The 17375-nt window shown below is 41.7% G+C and overlaps 1 protein-coding gene and 1 long non-coding RNA gene across 3 annotated transcripts in view; both read right to left on the bottom strand.

The window, feature by feature from the left end:
* LOC149971349 (uncharacterized) overlaps positions 1-17375 on the bottom strand; it is an 812381-nt gene that overhangs the window by 382074 nt on the left and 412932 nt on the right. The gene's annotated exons all lie outside the window — the stretch shown is intronic.
* LOC110506257 (MAM domain-containing glycosylphosphatidylinositol anchor protein 1) overlaps positions 1-17375 on the bottom strand; it is a 399885-nt gene that overhangs the window by 89382 nt on the left and 293128 nt on the right. For both annotated transcript variants that reach the window (XM_090221721.1, XM_021585690.3), the window contains exons 11-12: positions 7231-7497; positions 6744-6892 (exon numbers count right to left, since the gene is read on the bottom strand). In XM_090221721.1, coding sequence (XP_090077847.1) covers positions 6744-6892; positions 7231-7497 — 416 coding nt within the window. The remainder of the gene's footprint in view (positions 1-6743; positions 6893-7230; positions 7498-17375) is intronic.

Consider the following 17375-nt stretch of genomic DNA (forward strand, 5'->3'; position numbering starts at 1 on the left):
GCCAGAGCGAATTTACGAAAGCAGCCAAATGTCCATTGAGAACGCATACCATTTAGCTAAGAATGAAGTGTATAATCAAGTCAACAAACGTTGTGTAGTTAGATAGCCTATAGTTAATATACTCGCAAGTTTGACATATAAGTAGCCAACTAACATAGCTAGCTAACATAATGCTACAAACTGCTGTAATGATATGCTATGTGATTCGTTAGAACAGAGTAGCTAACAAATTGTCAGCCAACATAACATGTAAGATAACTTATTTGAAAATAAATTATTTTACAGTGTCTTGCAAAAGTATTCATCCCTCTTTGCGTTTTTCCTATTTTGTTGCATTACATCCTGTAATTTAAAAGGATTTTCATTTGGATTTCATGTAATGGACATACACAAAATAGTCCAAATTGGTGAAGTGAAATGAAAAAAAAAAATTGTTTCAAAAAATTACAAAAAAATAAAAAACAGAAAAGTGCATATGTATTCACCCCCTTTGCTTTGAAGCCAAAAAATAAGATCTGGTGCAACAAATTACCTTCAGAAGTCACATAATTAGTTAGATTATACACAGGTGAGCTTTATTTAAGTGTCACATAATCTAAGTATATATTCACCTGTTCTGAAAGGCCCCGGAGTCTGCAACACCACTAAGCAAAGGTCACGACAAAGCAAGTGTCACCATGAAGACCAAGGAGCTCTCCAAACAGGTCAGGGACTAAGTTCTGGAGAAGTACAGATCAAGGTTGGGTTATAAAAAAATATCAGAAACTTAAATCCCTTAAATCCATTATGAAAAAAATGGAAAGAATGTGGCACCACAACAAACCTGCCAACAGAGGGCCGCCCACCAAAACTCACAGACCAGGCAAGGAGGGCCTTAATCAGAGAGGCAACAAAGAGACCAAAGATAACCCGGAAGGAGCTGCAAACCTCCACAGCGAAGATTGGAAGCCAATGCTTAACCTGTTGCATCTCTAGGGGCGCTATTTCATTTTTGGATAAAAAACGTTCCCGTTTTAAGCGCGATATTTTGTCACGAAAAGATGCTCGACTATGCATATTCTTGACAGTTTTGGAAAGAAAACACTCTGAAGTTTCAGAATCTGCAAAGATTTTGTCTGTAAGTGCCCCAGAACTCATTCTACAGGCGAAACCAAGATGATACTTCAACCAGGAAATGAGCAGAATTTCTGAAGCTCTGTTTTCTAATGTCTCCTTATATGGCTGTGAATGCGACAGGAATAAGCTTAGACCATCTGCCATTTCCCCAAGATGTCGGCAGCATTGTGACGTATTTGTAGGCATATCATTGGAAGATTGACCATAAGAGACTACATTTTCCAAGTGTCCGCCTGGTGTCCTGCGTCGAAACTGGTGTGCAAAGCCAGGTGCAAGTATTTTTCCATTTGATAGAGAGGAGAAACCAGGCTTCCACGAACGATATATCATTGAAGAGATATGTGAAAAACACCTTGAGGATTGATTCTAAACAACGTTTGCCATGTTTTCAGTCGATTTATGGAGTTAATTTGGAAAAAAGTTCGCGTTTTGAGGACTGAATTTTCGTTTTTTTTTGGTAGCCAAATGTGATGTATAAAACGGAGCTATTTCTAATACACAAAGAATCTTTTTGGAAAAACTGAGCATTGCTATCTAACTGAGAGTATCCTCATTGAAAACATCAGAAGTTCTTCAAAGGTAAATGATTTTATTTGAAGGCTTTTATGTTTTTGTTGAAATGTTGCGTGCTGGATGCTAACGCTAATGCTAACGCTAAATGCTACGCTAGCTAGCTACTTTTACACAAATTATTGTTTTCCTATGGTTGAGAAGCATATTTTGAAAATCTGAGATGACAGTGTTGTTTACAAAAGGCTAAGCTTGAGAGATGGCATATTTATTTCATTTCATTTGCGATTTTCATGAATAGTTAACGTTGCGTTATGGTAATGAGCTTGAGGCTGTAGTCACGATATCGGATCCGGGTTTGGGAGATCAGAGAGGTTAAAGAAATAAATAAGAAAACACATTTGGTGTTCGCCAAAAGGGGAGTGGGAGACTCCCCAAACATATGGAAGAAGGTACTCTGGTCAGATGAGGCTAAAATTGAGCTTTTTGGACATCAAAGAAAACACTCTCTCTGGCGTGTACCCAACACCTCTCATCACCCCAAAAACATCATCTCCACAGGGAAGCATGGTGGTGGCAGCATCATGCTGTGGGGATGTTTTTTATTGGCAGGGACTGGGAAACTGGTCAGAATTGAAGGAATGATGGCACTAAATACAGGGAAATTCTTGAGGGAAATCTGTTTCAGTCTTCCAGAGATTTGAGATTGGGACAGCGGTTCACCTTCCAGCAGAACAATGACCCTAAGCATACTGCTAAAGCAACACTCAAGTGGTTTAAGGGGAAACATTTAAATGTCCTGGAGATTGCTGTACACCAGCGGAACCCATCCAACTTGAAGGAGCTGGAGTAGTTTTGCCTTGAAGAACGGGCAAAAATCCATGTGCCTAGATGTGCCAAGATGATAGAGACATATCCCAAGAGATTTGCAGCTGCAATTGCTGGAAAAGGTGGCTCTTCAAAGTATTGACTTTGGGGGTGTGAATAGTTATGCACGCTCAAGTTTTCTGTTTTTGTCTTATTTCTTGTTTGTTTCACAATAAAAACTGCTTTGCATCTTCAAAGTGATAGGCATGTTGTTTAAATCAAATGATACAACCCCCAAAAAATCTGTTCTAATTCCAGGTTGTAAGGAAACAAAATAGGAAAAATGCCAAGAGGGTGAATACTTTCGCAAGCCACTGTATTACACTGCTGAACATTTTCTTAACATTTGTCATAATTAGTTAAAGCAAAGAATTTATGGATTTTTGGGGGGGGAAGCGCAAGGGTGCAGCCATGTTTGGGCCTTGGAGGGCATAGGCCCACCCACTTGGCAGCCAGGCCCGCCCACTGGGGAGCCAGGGCAGGCCAATCAGAACAATTCTTTCCCCACAAAAGGGTTTGTTGCAGACCGAGAAATAAGGTTTTTGTGCATATGGAAAATGTCTCAGATTTTTTATTTCAGTTCATGAAAAGTGGCACCAACACTACATGTTGCGTTAATATTTTTGTTCAGTGTACATACTTTCATGTTGTTTTCTTATGTAAGTCTATGCTTGTTTTGTGTTAAATATACAGTACCAGTCAAAAGTTTGGACACACCTACTCATTCGGGGGGTTTTCTTTATTTATACAATGTTCTACATTATATAATAATAGTGAACACATCAAAAAAATGAAAGAACACATATGGAATCATGCATTAACCCAAAAAGTACATGTTATAAAATATATGTTATATTTGAGATTCTGCCTTGATGACAGCTTTGCACACTCTTAGAATCCTCTCAACCAGCTTCACAAGGAATGCTTTTCCAACAGTCTTGAAGGAATTCCCACATATGCTGAGCAATTGTTGGCTGCTTTTCCTTCACTCTGCAGTACGACTCATCACAAACCATGTGGAGGCCAGGTCATCTGATCCAGCACTCCACCACTCTCCGTCTTGGTCAAATAGCCCTTACACAGCCTGGAGGTGTGTTTTGGGTCATTGACCAGTTGAAAAACAAATGATATTCCCACAAAACGCAAACCAGATGGGATGGCGTATCGCTGCAGAATGCTGTGGTAGCCATGCTGGTTAAGTGTGCCTTGAATTCTAAATAAATCACTGACAGTGTCACCAGCAAAGCAAACCGACACCATCACACCTCCTCCTCCATGCTTCACAGTGGGAACTACACACTCAGAGATCATCCGTTCACCTACTCTACGTCTCACAAAGACACAGCGATTGGAATCAAAAATCTCAAATATGGATTAGAAATTTCTTGGCCCAAGCAAGTCTCTTCTTATTATTGATGTCCTTTAGTAGTGGTTTCTTTGAGGCAATTCGACCATGAAGGCCTGATTCACTCAGTCTCCTCTGAACAGTTGATGTTGAGATGTGTCTGTTACTTGAACTCTGTGAAGAATTTATTTGGGCTGTAATCAGGTGCAGTTAACTCTAATGCTTTTATCATCTGCAGCAGAGGTAACTCTGGGTCTTCCTTTCCTGTGGCGGTCTTCATGAGAGCCAGTTTCATCATAGCACATAAAACTTTCAAAGTTCTTGAAATGTTCCTGATTGACTGACCATCATGTCTTAAAGTAATGATGGACTGTCATTTCTCTTTGCTTATCTAAGCGGTTCTTGCCATAATATGGACTTGGCCTTTTACCAAATAGTGCCATCTTCTATATACCAACCCTATCTTGTCACAACACAATGGATTGAAACAAATGCATTGAGAAGTAAAACATTCCACAAATAAACTTTTAACAAGGCACACCTGTTAATTAAAATTCATTCATGAGTAAGTGACTACCTCATGAAGCTGGTTGAGAGAAAGCCAAGAGTATGCAAAGCTGTCCTCAAGGCAAAGAGTGGCTACTTTGAAGAATCTCAAATATTAAATATTTTTTTTATTTTTTAACACTTTTTTTTGGTTACTACATGATTCCATTTGTGTTATTTCATAGTTTTTGATGTCTTCACTAATATTCTACAATGTAGAAAATAGTAAAAGTAAACATAAGCCCTGGAATAAGTACTGTAGGTGTGTCTAAACTATTGACTGGTACTGTACGTATACTGTACATTGAGAAACTTTGGTTGTAGCTGTAATTAGCTGTCATTTTGTTCAGGCTTTATACCCTGTTGGAGGTTACTAACCTTTTTGGGATAGGGGGCAGCATTTTCACTTTTGGATGAATACCGTGCCCAGAGTGAAGTGCCTCCTACACTGTTCCAGATGCTAATATATGCATATTATTATTATTAAAGCTGTGAGTATATCAGAACTCATATGGCAGGTGAAAACCTGAGAAAAATCCAATCAGGAAGTGGGACATCTGAGGTTTGTAGTTTTTCAAAGCTTGGCCTACCGAATACACAGTGTCTATGGAGTGAAGTTGCACTTCCTACGGCTTCCTCTAGATGTCAACCGTCTTTAGAAACTTGAATGAGGATTCTCCTATAAAGGAGGGGCTCATGAGACCTCTTTCAGTCAGTGGTCTGGCAGAGTGTCCCAGGCTCGTGATGCGCACTCCCGACAGATATACCTCTCGTTCCAGTGCTTTTCTTCAGACATAGGAATTCTCCGGTTGGAACAATATTGATGTTTTATGTTAAAAACATTCTAACGATTGATTCCATACATCGTTTGACATGTTTCTAAAGGACTGTAACGGAACTTTTCAAGTTTTTGTCTGGACAAAGTGCTCGCACCTCATGATGATGAATTAGTAGGCTGAACACGCTAACAACAAGTGGCTATTTGGACATAAATGATGGACTTCATGGAACAAATCAGTCATTTATTGTCGAACTGGGATTCTTGGGAGTGCCTTCTGATGAAGATCATCAAAGTTAAGTGAATATTTATGGTGTTATTTCTAACTTCTGTTGACTCCAAAATGGATATTTGGATATTTAGATATTTTTCTGGCTGTTTTGGGCTCTGAGCGCCATTTTCAGATTATGCTTTTTCCGTAAAGTTTTTTTAAATCTGACACAGCTGTTGCATTAAGGAGAAGTCTATATTTAATTCTGTGAATAACACTTGTATCTAGTATATAACATAGTCAATTCTGACTTTGGCTCTGGCCCATCTAGTGGAAACCACTCAGTTCTACCTCCAGGGCAAGACTCATGATATTAAACGTCAACCTGCGACGTTTGAAACTGCCCACCCTGCTGTTACAACAATGGAGTAATTTTCCATGTGACACTGCCACTGTCATGATTAGGGAGGATATGCGTTTTGAGCAGGAGACTGCCAACTTTATAAAGAGAGGTTGTATCTGTCAGAGAGTATCTGTCCTCAATTAGCATGAGGAGAGGGGGGTGGAGGAGATGAGAGGAATGGAGAGGAGATGAGTGGGTGGAGAGGAGAGGAAGAGAGAAGGGGAGGAGAAGAAAGGGGAGAGGAGAATAGAGGAAGAGGAGAGGTGGAGATGGGCAATATGAGGGGAGAAGAGGCAGAGAGGAGGAGAAAGGAGAATAGAGGAGAGGAGGAAAGAGGAGGAGAGGAGTAGAAGGGAGTGAAAGGATAATAGAGGAGAGGACAAGAAAATAAAGTAAAATAGAGGAGAGGAGAGGAAAGCATGGAGAGTGGAGGAGAGAGAGGAAGAGGGGAAATGGGAGAGGAGAGGCATGTAGCTAGGAGGAGAGGAAGAGAAGGGTGGAGAGAGGTGTCACTCTGGATCTTGGCTGCTCAGGGAGTGTTGTTAATGCAGTACAAGCTCCCATCGATCCACTGTCCACTCCCAACACAGCCTCAGCTATTCCCCTGGCTCAAATTATGAAGGCCCACGTTCACTTATTTCACTTCACACAACACTCAATATAGTGCTCCTGAGTGAGTGGGTCAGTGAGTGAGTGAGTGAGTGTGTGTGTGTGTGCGTGTGTGTAGGCTCCTTCTGCAATGTGTGGGGGACTCTTTCTGCAATGTGTGTGTGACTCCTTCTGCAGTGTGTGTGAGGCTCCTTAAGCAGTGCGTGTGTGTGTGTGCGTGTGTGTGTGCGTGCGCGCTTGTGTTTGTGTGTGTGTGTGTGTGTGTGTGTGTGTGTGTGTGTGTGTGTGTGTGTGTGTGTGTGTGTGTGTGTGTGTGTGTGTGCGTGTGCGTGTGTGTGTGTGTGTGTGTGTGACCCACCGTGCGGACGTTGACCCAGTAGCCGATGATGCGGTCTGTAGCTGCAGGCTCTCTCTGGGTCCACTGGAGGTTGTAGGAGTAGTTGTTGACCTTCTGAATGCGGATGGGGTTGGGCGTATCAAAGTAAAACTCTGCGTTGTATGGACGGGCTACAGTGTTGGGGGAGGGAGAAAGAAGAAAGATAAGAGGGAGTGGGAGTTTTGGTTAGTTGGTTTGGTACTTTATGAATTGTGTATCAGAGGGTCAGACGCCCATTTGTGTATCAGAGGGTCAGACGCCCATTTGTTTTAAAAGTTGTAATGCACTTCATTTTCAGTCCTATATGAGAAACTGCTCTCTTTTCATCTTGTAGCCATAACCATATGGGTCCCATTATGTCTGTTGAAAACCAAACACTGCAATCCTAAATTGGACATCATGAAAGGACTGAATTGATATGGAATTGACCCTAACACTACCAGGAACTCCAACCTCTACTGGTACTCACACGAGACGTTGAAGGTGCAGGTGGAGCTGCCCACGCCGTTGCTGACGCGGCACTCATATGTGCCATTGTTGCTGGGGTCCAGCTTGAATTTCAGCTGCGGGTTCTCCTGCGGGTTCGGGGTCAGGGAGGACAGGGGCTCGCCGTTTCGGACCCAGCGGACACTGGCCACTCGTGCCGGGTTGGACTTCTGAATGAGGCAGCGCAACGTCACAAACTGGTAGTTGGGTGAACGGACATCCTGAAAGACCGGGTCCAGGACTGGAGCGTCTGAGTGAAGGGGGAAAATAGTGTTAATTCATAAGTTATGTATGGGTTATAAACGTGTTATGACATCCTTATGTAGGTGCACTTCAAATAAAGTGTTCCCAAATAGCCTCCTCTCACAGTTTTTGAGAAAGACAGATCTTTAATGGAATAATGCAAGAAAGGGAGGTAGAGCGAGAGAGAGGGTGGAGGGAAGAGTAAGAAAGCAGAAAAGGAGATAGGTGTCTTCACAACAATGGTCCCAGCAACATAATGAAAGGAGGAGAAACCTTGAATCATGATCAGTGGTTTAGTATTGTTCTTTACGTCTTAAGACGTAAGTAAACAATACTAAGCCGCTTGATAATTAATTAATTTTGTGGAATAAAACCCTGGCCTCTCTACAGCTTATCCCAGGAACCTCTCCCTGCATACAGTACCCTGCAGGAGAATAAAGACAAGGAGCAAGAGAGACGTCACACCTGACATGTGAAAATTGATATGTCGACATGATGGATCGGACGCCACAAGGCGCAGACGTTAGCGTCGTGCTAAGGACTAATCGTGTGTAATTAACATGTCAGAAGCTATCCACGGAGAATGACTGACTAGCCTCCAGGTCCAATGGCTAGCACCGTAGCAGAATTATACTGCTGCAAATCACCCCGCGCTGCAATTAAGCTAATAGGCTACTTATTAGCAAAGGATGCTAATGCAGAGCTAACGATGCCACGATACGTATGGGGTCACAAACGTTAGGGTTCACACGACGTTAGCCTTAAGCTACCGTTGAATTTTTTCTTTATTGGCAATGGCTATGTAATTATAGACTATGTTTTGGCCGTCTTTCAAAGAGACCTGGACGATACGGGAGATGAAGTGTAGATTGTGGAGTTGATACCAAGGCCTGGTAATTGTACATTTTACATTTTTGTCATTTAGAAGACGCTCTTATCCAGTGCGACTTAGAGTAAGTGCATGCCTCTTAAGGTAGCTAGGTGAGACAACCACATATCACAGTCATAGTAAGTACATTTTCCTCAATAAAGAAGTCAGTGCTAGCAAGCCTAGGTAAAGTGCTTTGGGCTACTGGAATCCAGTAAATTATTATTATTATATCTGAGTACGCAAGCTTGAATATTCTCATTGTAAGAATAACTCACTTCCTTAGAGCAGAATACCTACACTCTTAGAAAAAAGGGTTCCAATAGGGTTCTTTGAAGAGGGATAGGGTTCTACCAATAACTGTTTTGATCAGATGAACCCCTTTGTAAGGCAAAGGGTTCTATATAGAACCTTTAACATCTTAAGAACCATTTTTTGAAGAATATTGATTCTTTGGAAGGCAAGAATGAGGGAGAGATGAGAGAGAGAAGCTGCAACCCCTCACCACCCCAAACACCGCTACGCCCCACTGACCCACACTCACCCAGACCTTGCCCTCCTTCCCTCCACAGGGCCCAAAAGCAGGACCAGTGCAACTATGCGGAGGCCCTCAGTAGACAGGAGAACTCTGTAGGATTGAGTGAGATTAAACAGCTCCTCCAAGTTTACTTGTTCAATGAAGAAAAAGATAACAAATGTTTTCTGTTTTCCTGTTTCTCACTCTTATCAACATAGTATTCTTTCTTTTTGTAACATGAGATCGCTATCAGTGAGCATGTGGAACATTGAGAGCCTGAACTCATCAACCTTTGGACCAAAGAGTTTAGCACTGTAGTAAAACAAAATCTTAAATATGTTGATGTCATCATTCTGCAGGAGACATGGTGTAAGGCAGACATTGTCAGTCACTGTCCCACAGGCTACAGAAAGGTAATTTTGCCGTCACAGAAACACAGCTCTGTCAATAGAGGCAGAGAATCTGGAGGATTGATCATTTGCTACAAAACCAAACTACACAATCAAATTGATCCCCTCAAAATGGGTAAATATCACATTTGGTTAAAAAAAAACTTAAAAAAAACTTGTATTGACAGAAAAATATGTGTTCTCATGCACAATATATATATCTCCCCCAAAATCCCCATATTACTCAGAGGAGATATTTCCCATCCTTCCAGTCCCAGGGAAATGTGCTCGTCTGTGGGGACATAAATGAGCGAACAGGAACACTACCCGTTCTAACAACCACACGAGGGGAGGGCTTTCTTACAGGCCATACTGCTCCCAACTGTCGTAATCTCCCCAATAGAAACAACAGTGACGGAGCCATCAACAAAAACAGAAGGGATCTGTTGCAGCTCTGTCGAAGCCTGGGTCTCTACTTTGTCAAAGGTAGGTTACTCTTTGGGGAGATTCACCTGTTGCTCACTTCCTGTCCACAGCACAGTATGATTACAGACATATACCCTTTCTTTCCCAGCTCCTTCACTGTCAAGTCACTAAGACCTCTGTCTGATTACTGCCAAATGACATTGTTCCTCAAAAGAACAGACATGGAAAACAACCACACATTCACAGCCCAGTAAGCTTTACAAAATCAGAAATTCATACAGATGGGCCCAAAACAGCACATAAGAATAACAGAAAGCAACCAGTAACCAAAAAATTCAAACACTCTTAGATCATTTTCTGGATATCACATCCACTAACAGTAAAGAAGGCATACATCTAGCAACAAAAAACATCAACAATATATTCTGGAAAACGGCAAAAGAAGCACAACTGAAATTGATAAAAAAACGAACCAAAAAAGACCACAGATGAAAACTGGTTTGATGCAGATTGTCAAATGATAAGGAAAAAAATGTAAACATTATTAAGCCAAAAGCACAGAGACCCAAATAATGGTGAATTACACCCTAATTACTGTGAGACTTTAAAACTATAAATGTACTGTACACTCAGAACCAAAAATGCACAGTACAACTTCAAGCAGCTGACACTAATTAGGAGTCCATAAACATAAACATCTTCTCGCAAAATTGGAAAAACCTACAAAAAATCTAAACTAGAGAAATTAACAATACAAAATGGTGACATATTGGACAAGCCATTTTAAAACACTCTACAACACCGTTCAAACTGATGCAAACGTAGAACCATGCAAAATTCATGAAAAATCCATTGAACTCCCCAATTACTGACCAGGTGCTCTATAAGAAATGTCAGGCCCTCAAATTTAAAAAAGCATGCAAACCTGATGGAATCCTAAATGAGATGATCAAATTCACTAGTGCAAAATTTAAATTGGCTATATTAAAACTGTTTAATTTGAGTGTAGGTTATTTCCCTGACATCTGGAATCAAGGACGCATAACCCCAAGCTTTAAGAATGGAGACACATTTCGATTACATAGGCATTTGTGTGAACAGTAACCTGGGGAAGGTTTTCTGTAGATTTATAAATACAAGAGATCTAAACTTCCTTAAAAAGCACAATGTCTTGAATGAAAGGCTAATGGGATTTATACCAAAACATCGTACGACCAATCATATTTACACCCAACACACTCCACCAAAATAAAACCAAAATGTACACTCGATTTATCGACTTCCGAAAAGAATTTGATTCTATCATTAAATCAATGTATTCTGGTAATAAGTGCAGCATCAAAATTGGCAAGAAAATAACATAATTCTTTAACCAGGGGCGGGGCCTTCGCCAGGGTTGCAGTCTAGGCCACAATTCTAGAAAAATCCTCAGCCCCTGGTGCTAGTCACCACAATTCAGAGGTTAAATGTCTGCTGTTCGCAGATGACCTGTGCCTGCTGTCACCCACAGCAGAGCCTGAACCCCAAAAAGTCAAAAATAATGATTCTCCAGGGAATATCCAGATCTCAGGGAATTAGACCAAAATGCTCAATTAGTACAACATATATAGAGTACTGCACACACTACAATTTCTTACGTTTAAAAATGAGCTCAACTGGACACCTAAATGAGGCAGTGAATGAACTGAGAGAAAGCACAAAGGGCATTTTACGCCACTAAAAACTAATTCAAATTGAAATAAATTTGCCTAAAACTAATTGAATGTGTCATTGAACCAATTGCACTTCATGGCAGTTTTGGAAACATCTAAAATACATTAACATTACCAAGTCCTGTAATGTCAAGATCTGAGCAAAGAATATAGTCTCCACATCCAGCTGGTTCATAAACCTGTTCTACTAACACACTGAAGCCTCAGGACAAGAACATCCAGTCAATCAGAATAAACCAAAACACAACACAGTCAAAACAAAATTACATTATTTATTAGGAAGCACAAGCAAAATGCAGTGCTATCTGGCCCTAAATTGACAGTACTGTACACCGTGGAAAATGGTTTGACCAAGATCAAAACCTTAGAAAAACCTTGACAAAGTACAGGTTCAGTGGGCACAGCCTTGCCACTGAGAAGGGTAGACACAGGAATGCCTGGCTCCTTGTAGAGCAGTGGTTCCCAAACTTGTTATAGTCCCGTATCCCTTCAAACATTCAACCTCCAGCTGCATACCACCTCTAGCACCAGGGTCAGCACACTCTAAAATGTTTTTTTTTGCCATCAATATAAGCCTGCCACACACACACACACATTATACGATACATTTATTAAACATAAGAATTTGTGTGATTTTTTTGTCACAACAAAGAGCTCTTATAGGACCGGGGCACAAATTAAAATAATAATAGTCAATCATTTTGCTATTTATTCAACCATCTTACATATAAAAATGTATTTGTTAATTTAATATTGTGAATAACTCACCACAGGTTAATGAGAAGGTTGTGCTTGAAAGGATGCACATAGCTCTGAAATGTTGGGTTGTATTGAAGAGTCTCATTTTCCACACACAGTCTGTGCCTGTATTTAGTTGTCATGCTTAGCGAGGGCCGAGAATCCACTCTCACATAGGTACGTGGGTGCAAAGGGCATCAGTGTCTTAACAGCGCGATTTGCCAACGCAAGATACTGTAAGCGCAGCCCAATCCAGAAACCTGGCAGTGGCTTCTGATTAAATTACATTTTCACAGAACCACTTTTTGCAATTTTGATGAGGCTCTCTTGTTCAGATATCGGTAAGTGGACTGGAGGCAGGGCATGAAAGGGATAATGAATCCAGTTGTTTGTGTCATCCGTTTCGGAAAAGTATTTGGTATTTGCGCACCCAACTCAGGTGCTTTGCTACATAACATTTTACATTGTCCATAAACTTGAGTTCATTTGCACACAAAAAATCATACAATGATGGAAAGACCTGTGTGTTGTCCTTGTTAATCCAACTTCTTAATCATAGCCTCAATTTTGTCCCGCACATTGAAAATACTAACATCTCCTGCCATGTCACTAAATGCATCATCAAACAGTGTTGTTTGATGAAGGCATTGTCTGTATAGTTATTTTTTGCCTTTTCCCCCAGCATTGTCCCAGCCATAACCATGGCAGCAGGAATAATTAAGTCCTCCACAATAGTATGGGACTTGCCTGTCCTAGCCACTCGGTAGCTCACCATATACGAAACTTCTAGACCCTTCTTATTAATGGTATCTGTTGCTTTTATACATGCCTTACTACTTGAAAGTCGTCTTAATTCTCACTCAAAACTTCCTGTGGCTTAATTTTCAAATTGGCTGATGTTTTACTTTTATTTTTGGCAGTGAAAATGTGAAGATTTTTTTTTAATGTGAAGAATTATAATTTTTTAAATGCGAATCACATTTTTATTTGGCGTAGTTTGGGAATAGCTGCTGTAGAGGAAAGGCAACCATAGCAGAACACGAGACAGAGCTGCATTTCCTGACAAAATGTAAAAAATATAAAACAATGAGAGAGTGTCATTTCTCCAAATGTGAAACCCTTATTCAAGGTTTCAAAGACCACTCGGATGAGAATAGGCTACCCGTCCTGTTGGGGGAGGATGCAGAGAGATGTGGGTTGGCAGCGCACTACATTGCTGCCTGCCATAAGATGAGGGTCAATGTCTGACAGACCAACAAACCTGCCCATGTCCTCTCTGCCTTTGTTACTGTTCACTGAATGGCTATTTTGACCCTTGATTATTGCTGTTACTGTTGTCCCGTTGACAATATGTATTATTATTATTTGAATTATGTTAATATTGCAAATTGGTAATATTGTTACGTCATGAGAATTGGATCGAATTGAATTGAATTGAGAGAGAGAGAGAGAGAGAGAGAGATAGATAGAGAGGGGGGGGCAGAGGAGTACACCCAAAGAGAGAGAGAAATAGAGAGCAAGAATTAGAAAGAGGGTGAGTGAGGGAGAGAGGTAGGACACAGGAGTAACCTCTGGAGAGAGAGAGTCAGAGAGAGGGAGGAAAGAAAGGAAGATTGAGAGGAATTGAGAGAATGGGAACAGTGGAAGCCCCTAGAGAGAGACCATGAGCGAGCGAAAGGGAGGGAAAAAAAGATATACAATATAAATGAGATGAGAGAGGAAAAGATAGAGGTGGCTGTGAGAGAGAAAGAGAGAAGAGGAAAAGCGACAGAACAGGGGGCAGAGAGACGTAAGGTGAGACTTGTTGATAAAGTGATGTAGTGGTGGCTTCGTATCTTGCCAGTCAGCAGTTGGTGTCTTCATCCTAGAAACGTGGTGCACGGATGGGACCACTGACAAAATGACTCCGCAACAGGCTTTAATGTCTCCCCTATCTATTTTCCTTGGCGGCTCGTGCTACGCTAGAATGTTTCAATTTCACGATGCCATAATCCCCGTAAACAGAATCATCGTCCGTCTTATTGGAGACAACAAATATCTGCCGTAATCCTCGCTCTAACTCACACACACAGAAACATACACACACATACACACGCACACAGACAGATACAGATGGAAATACAGAGAGAGACAGACAGACAGATATTAATGCGGGCAGACTCTCTCTCTCTCTCTCACACACACAAACACAGCTTTCCCAGCGTGTTAGTCAAGTTTGTACACTACCCTCTTGTAGTAATGCATGAAGACATGACATTTACAGTATGGTACACTCCAGGGAGATTGATCTGCATCAAGTGTAAGGGAGAAAAGGTGGGGGGGGGGGGTGATGGAGAAAGATAGATGACGGAGAGCATGTGTGGTGTAAGAGAGAAAGACTGCACATGACTGAGGAGCTCAGACGGAGCGAGGGAGGGAGAGCAAAAGGGACACAGAAGAGAGAGTGAGGTGGCAAGGGAATAGGAGAGAGGGAAAGAAAGACAAAGAGAGAGGGAAAAGGATAGTGACAGAGAGATGCGGTGAGATGCCGTCTGATTGATGATGATGAGAATAGCAATGAAGAAGAACATCCATGTCACGGTGAGAGGAGTGATAAAGAAAGGGAAGGCAAGGGAGAATAAAATGAGGAAGAGGAGAAAGGGAGAGAAGGAGGGAGGAAGAGATAAAGAGGGTTGTCCACTTATAGGCACAGTAAAACAAATTATGGCATCTTCCCGCGTGTCGATCAACGGCGCTAAATGAAGGGTTGAAAAACAAACCTGATAAACTAAACAAATAAATACAAATTAGGAGGCAAGGAGGGTTTAGTTAAGTTCATTCGGATCCCCGTTAGTTGCACATGCATCAGCTACTCTTCCTGGGTTCCACATAAAACGTATAAATACATGACAAATTATATACAAAAACAGCATAAGATATGACATTAATTAAAATAAAAAATCATAAAATAAGAGTTATATATTGGAAAGACACCAAGAGACAACAAAAATACTAATTAGACACTTAATTTATTCTGCACATATTCATACTTTGATAAGCAATAAGAGTTCAATTAAATCTTTAGAAAGTAGAGAGGCGCTGTGATACAATATGCTTTTTTTAAATCTGTTTTTTAAAGTTAAACTTGCTTTTTGCTTGAGTAACCTCTGGTGGCAGAGCCTTCCATGAGGACATGGCTCTATACATAACTGAGCAATGCATTAAATCTGTTTTTGGTTTGGGAACAGTGAAGAAATCCAGGGAAGGAAAGGGGAATCATTGGTTTCCAAAGCACTGATGGTTCCCTGCAATGGTTCCTGTTCTGCAACATCTACCTATCTCTGATATCCTCTCTCTGTTCGTAATTCTCTCCCTCATGTTCTATTTTCTCCCTCTGTCTCTTTCTCCGTCTCTCTGTCTCTCTCTCTTCTTCCCTCTCTTGCTTGTTACTAAAACCCTTCCTCTCTCGGTTTGTCACACTCTCTTTCTCCCAGTTTGTCTTTCTCTCTTCCTCCATCCATCTGTCACACTCAGTTTCTCTCTCTCTCTCTTTATTTCTGTCTTTCTAGACTGGGGTGGCCACCTGGCCAATAAATCATTGAAGTGGACTGGACTAGACGAGCATCTGAAAGTGTCGTCCTTCCGCCCGCCTGCATTAGCAAGCCTTGTAAATCTAGTAGTATCTTTGTAAGCATGTGGACGGATGGTGGATGGGGGTTGGGAGGATTTGGAATGTCAGCTCCACGGTCATAGTGGTCTTTAATTAAGCTGGCATTCGTTCTGCGCTAAGCTACACTCTTAGAAAAAGGAGTTCCAAATCAAATCAAATTTTATTTGTCACATACACATGGTTAGCAGATGTTAATGCGAGTGTAGCGAAATGCTTGTGCTTCTAGTTCCGACAATGCAGTAATAACCAACAAGTAATATAACTAACAATTCCAAAACTACTGTCTTATACACAGTGTAAGGGGATAAAGAATATGTACATAAGGATATATGAATGAGTGATGGTACAGAGCAGCATAGGCAGGATACAGTAGATGGTATCGAGTACAGTATATACATGAGGTGAGTATGTAAACAAAGTGGCATAGTTAAAGTGGCTAGTGATACATGTATTACATAAGGATGCAGTCGATGATATAGAGTACAGTATATACGTATGCATATGAGATGAATAATGTAGGGTAAGTAACATTATATAAGGTAGCATTGTTTAAAGTGGCTAGTGATATATTTACATCATTTCCCATCAATTCCCATTATTAAAGTGGCTGGGGTTGAGTCAGTGTCAGTGTCAGTGTGTTGGCAGCAGCCACTCAATGTTAGTGGTGGCTGTTTAACAGTCTGATGGCCTTGAGATATAAGCTGTTTTTCAGTCTCTCGGTCCCAGCTTTGATGAACCTGTACTGACCTCGCCTTCTGGATGATAGCGGGGTGAACAGGCAGTGGCTCGGGTGGTTGATGTCCTTGATGATCTTTATGGCCTTCCTGTAACATCGGGTGGTGTAGGTGTCCTGGAGGGCAGGTAGTTTGCCCCCGGTGATGCGTTGTGCAGACCTCACTACCCTCTGGAGAGCCTTACGGTTGTGGGCGGAGCAGTTGCCGTACCAGGCGGTGATAAAGCCCGCCAGGATGCTCTCGATTGTGCATCTGTAGAAGTTTGTGACTGCTTTTGGTGACAAACCAAATTTCTTCAGCCTCCTGAGGTTGAAGAGGCGCTTCTGCGCCTTCTTCACGATGCTGTCTGTGTGAGTGGACCAATTCAGTTTTTCTGTGAAGTGTATGCCGAGGAACTTAAAACTTGCTACCCTCTCCACTACTGTTCCATCGATGTGGATAGGGGGGTGTTCCCTCTGCTGTTTCCTGAAGTCCACAATCATCTCCTTAGTTTTGTTGACGTTGAGTGTGAGGTTATTTTCCTGACACCACACTCCGAGGGCCCTCACCTCCTCCCTGTAGGCCGTCTCGTCGTTGTTGGTAATCAAGCCTACCATTGTTGTGTCGTCCGCAAACTTGATGATTGAGTTGGAGGCGTGCGTGGCCACGCAGTCGTGGGTGAACAGGGAGTACAGGAGAGGGCTCAGAACGCACCCTTGTGGGGCCCCAGTGTTGAGGATCAGCGGGGTGGAGATGTTGTTGCCTACCCTCACCACCTGGGGGCGGCCCGTCAGGAAGTCCAGTACCCAGTTGCACAGGGCGGGGTCGAGACCCAGGGTCTCGAGCTTGATGACGAGCTTGGAGGGTACTATG

This window comes from Oncorhynchus mykiss, chromosome 26, assembly GCF_057628025.1.
Source record: "Oncorhynchus mykiss isolate SJ-2025 chromosome 26, ASM5762802v1, whole genome shotgun sequence".
NCBI lineage: Eukaryota > Metazoa > Chordata > Actinopteri > Salmoniformes > Salmonidae > Oncorhynchus > Oncorhynchus mykiss.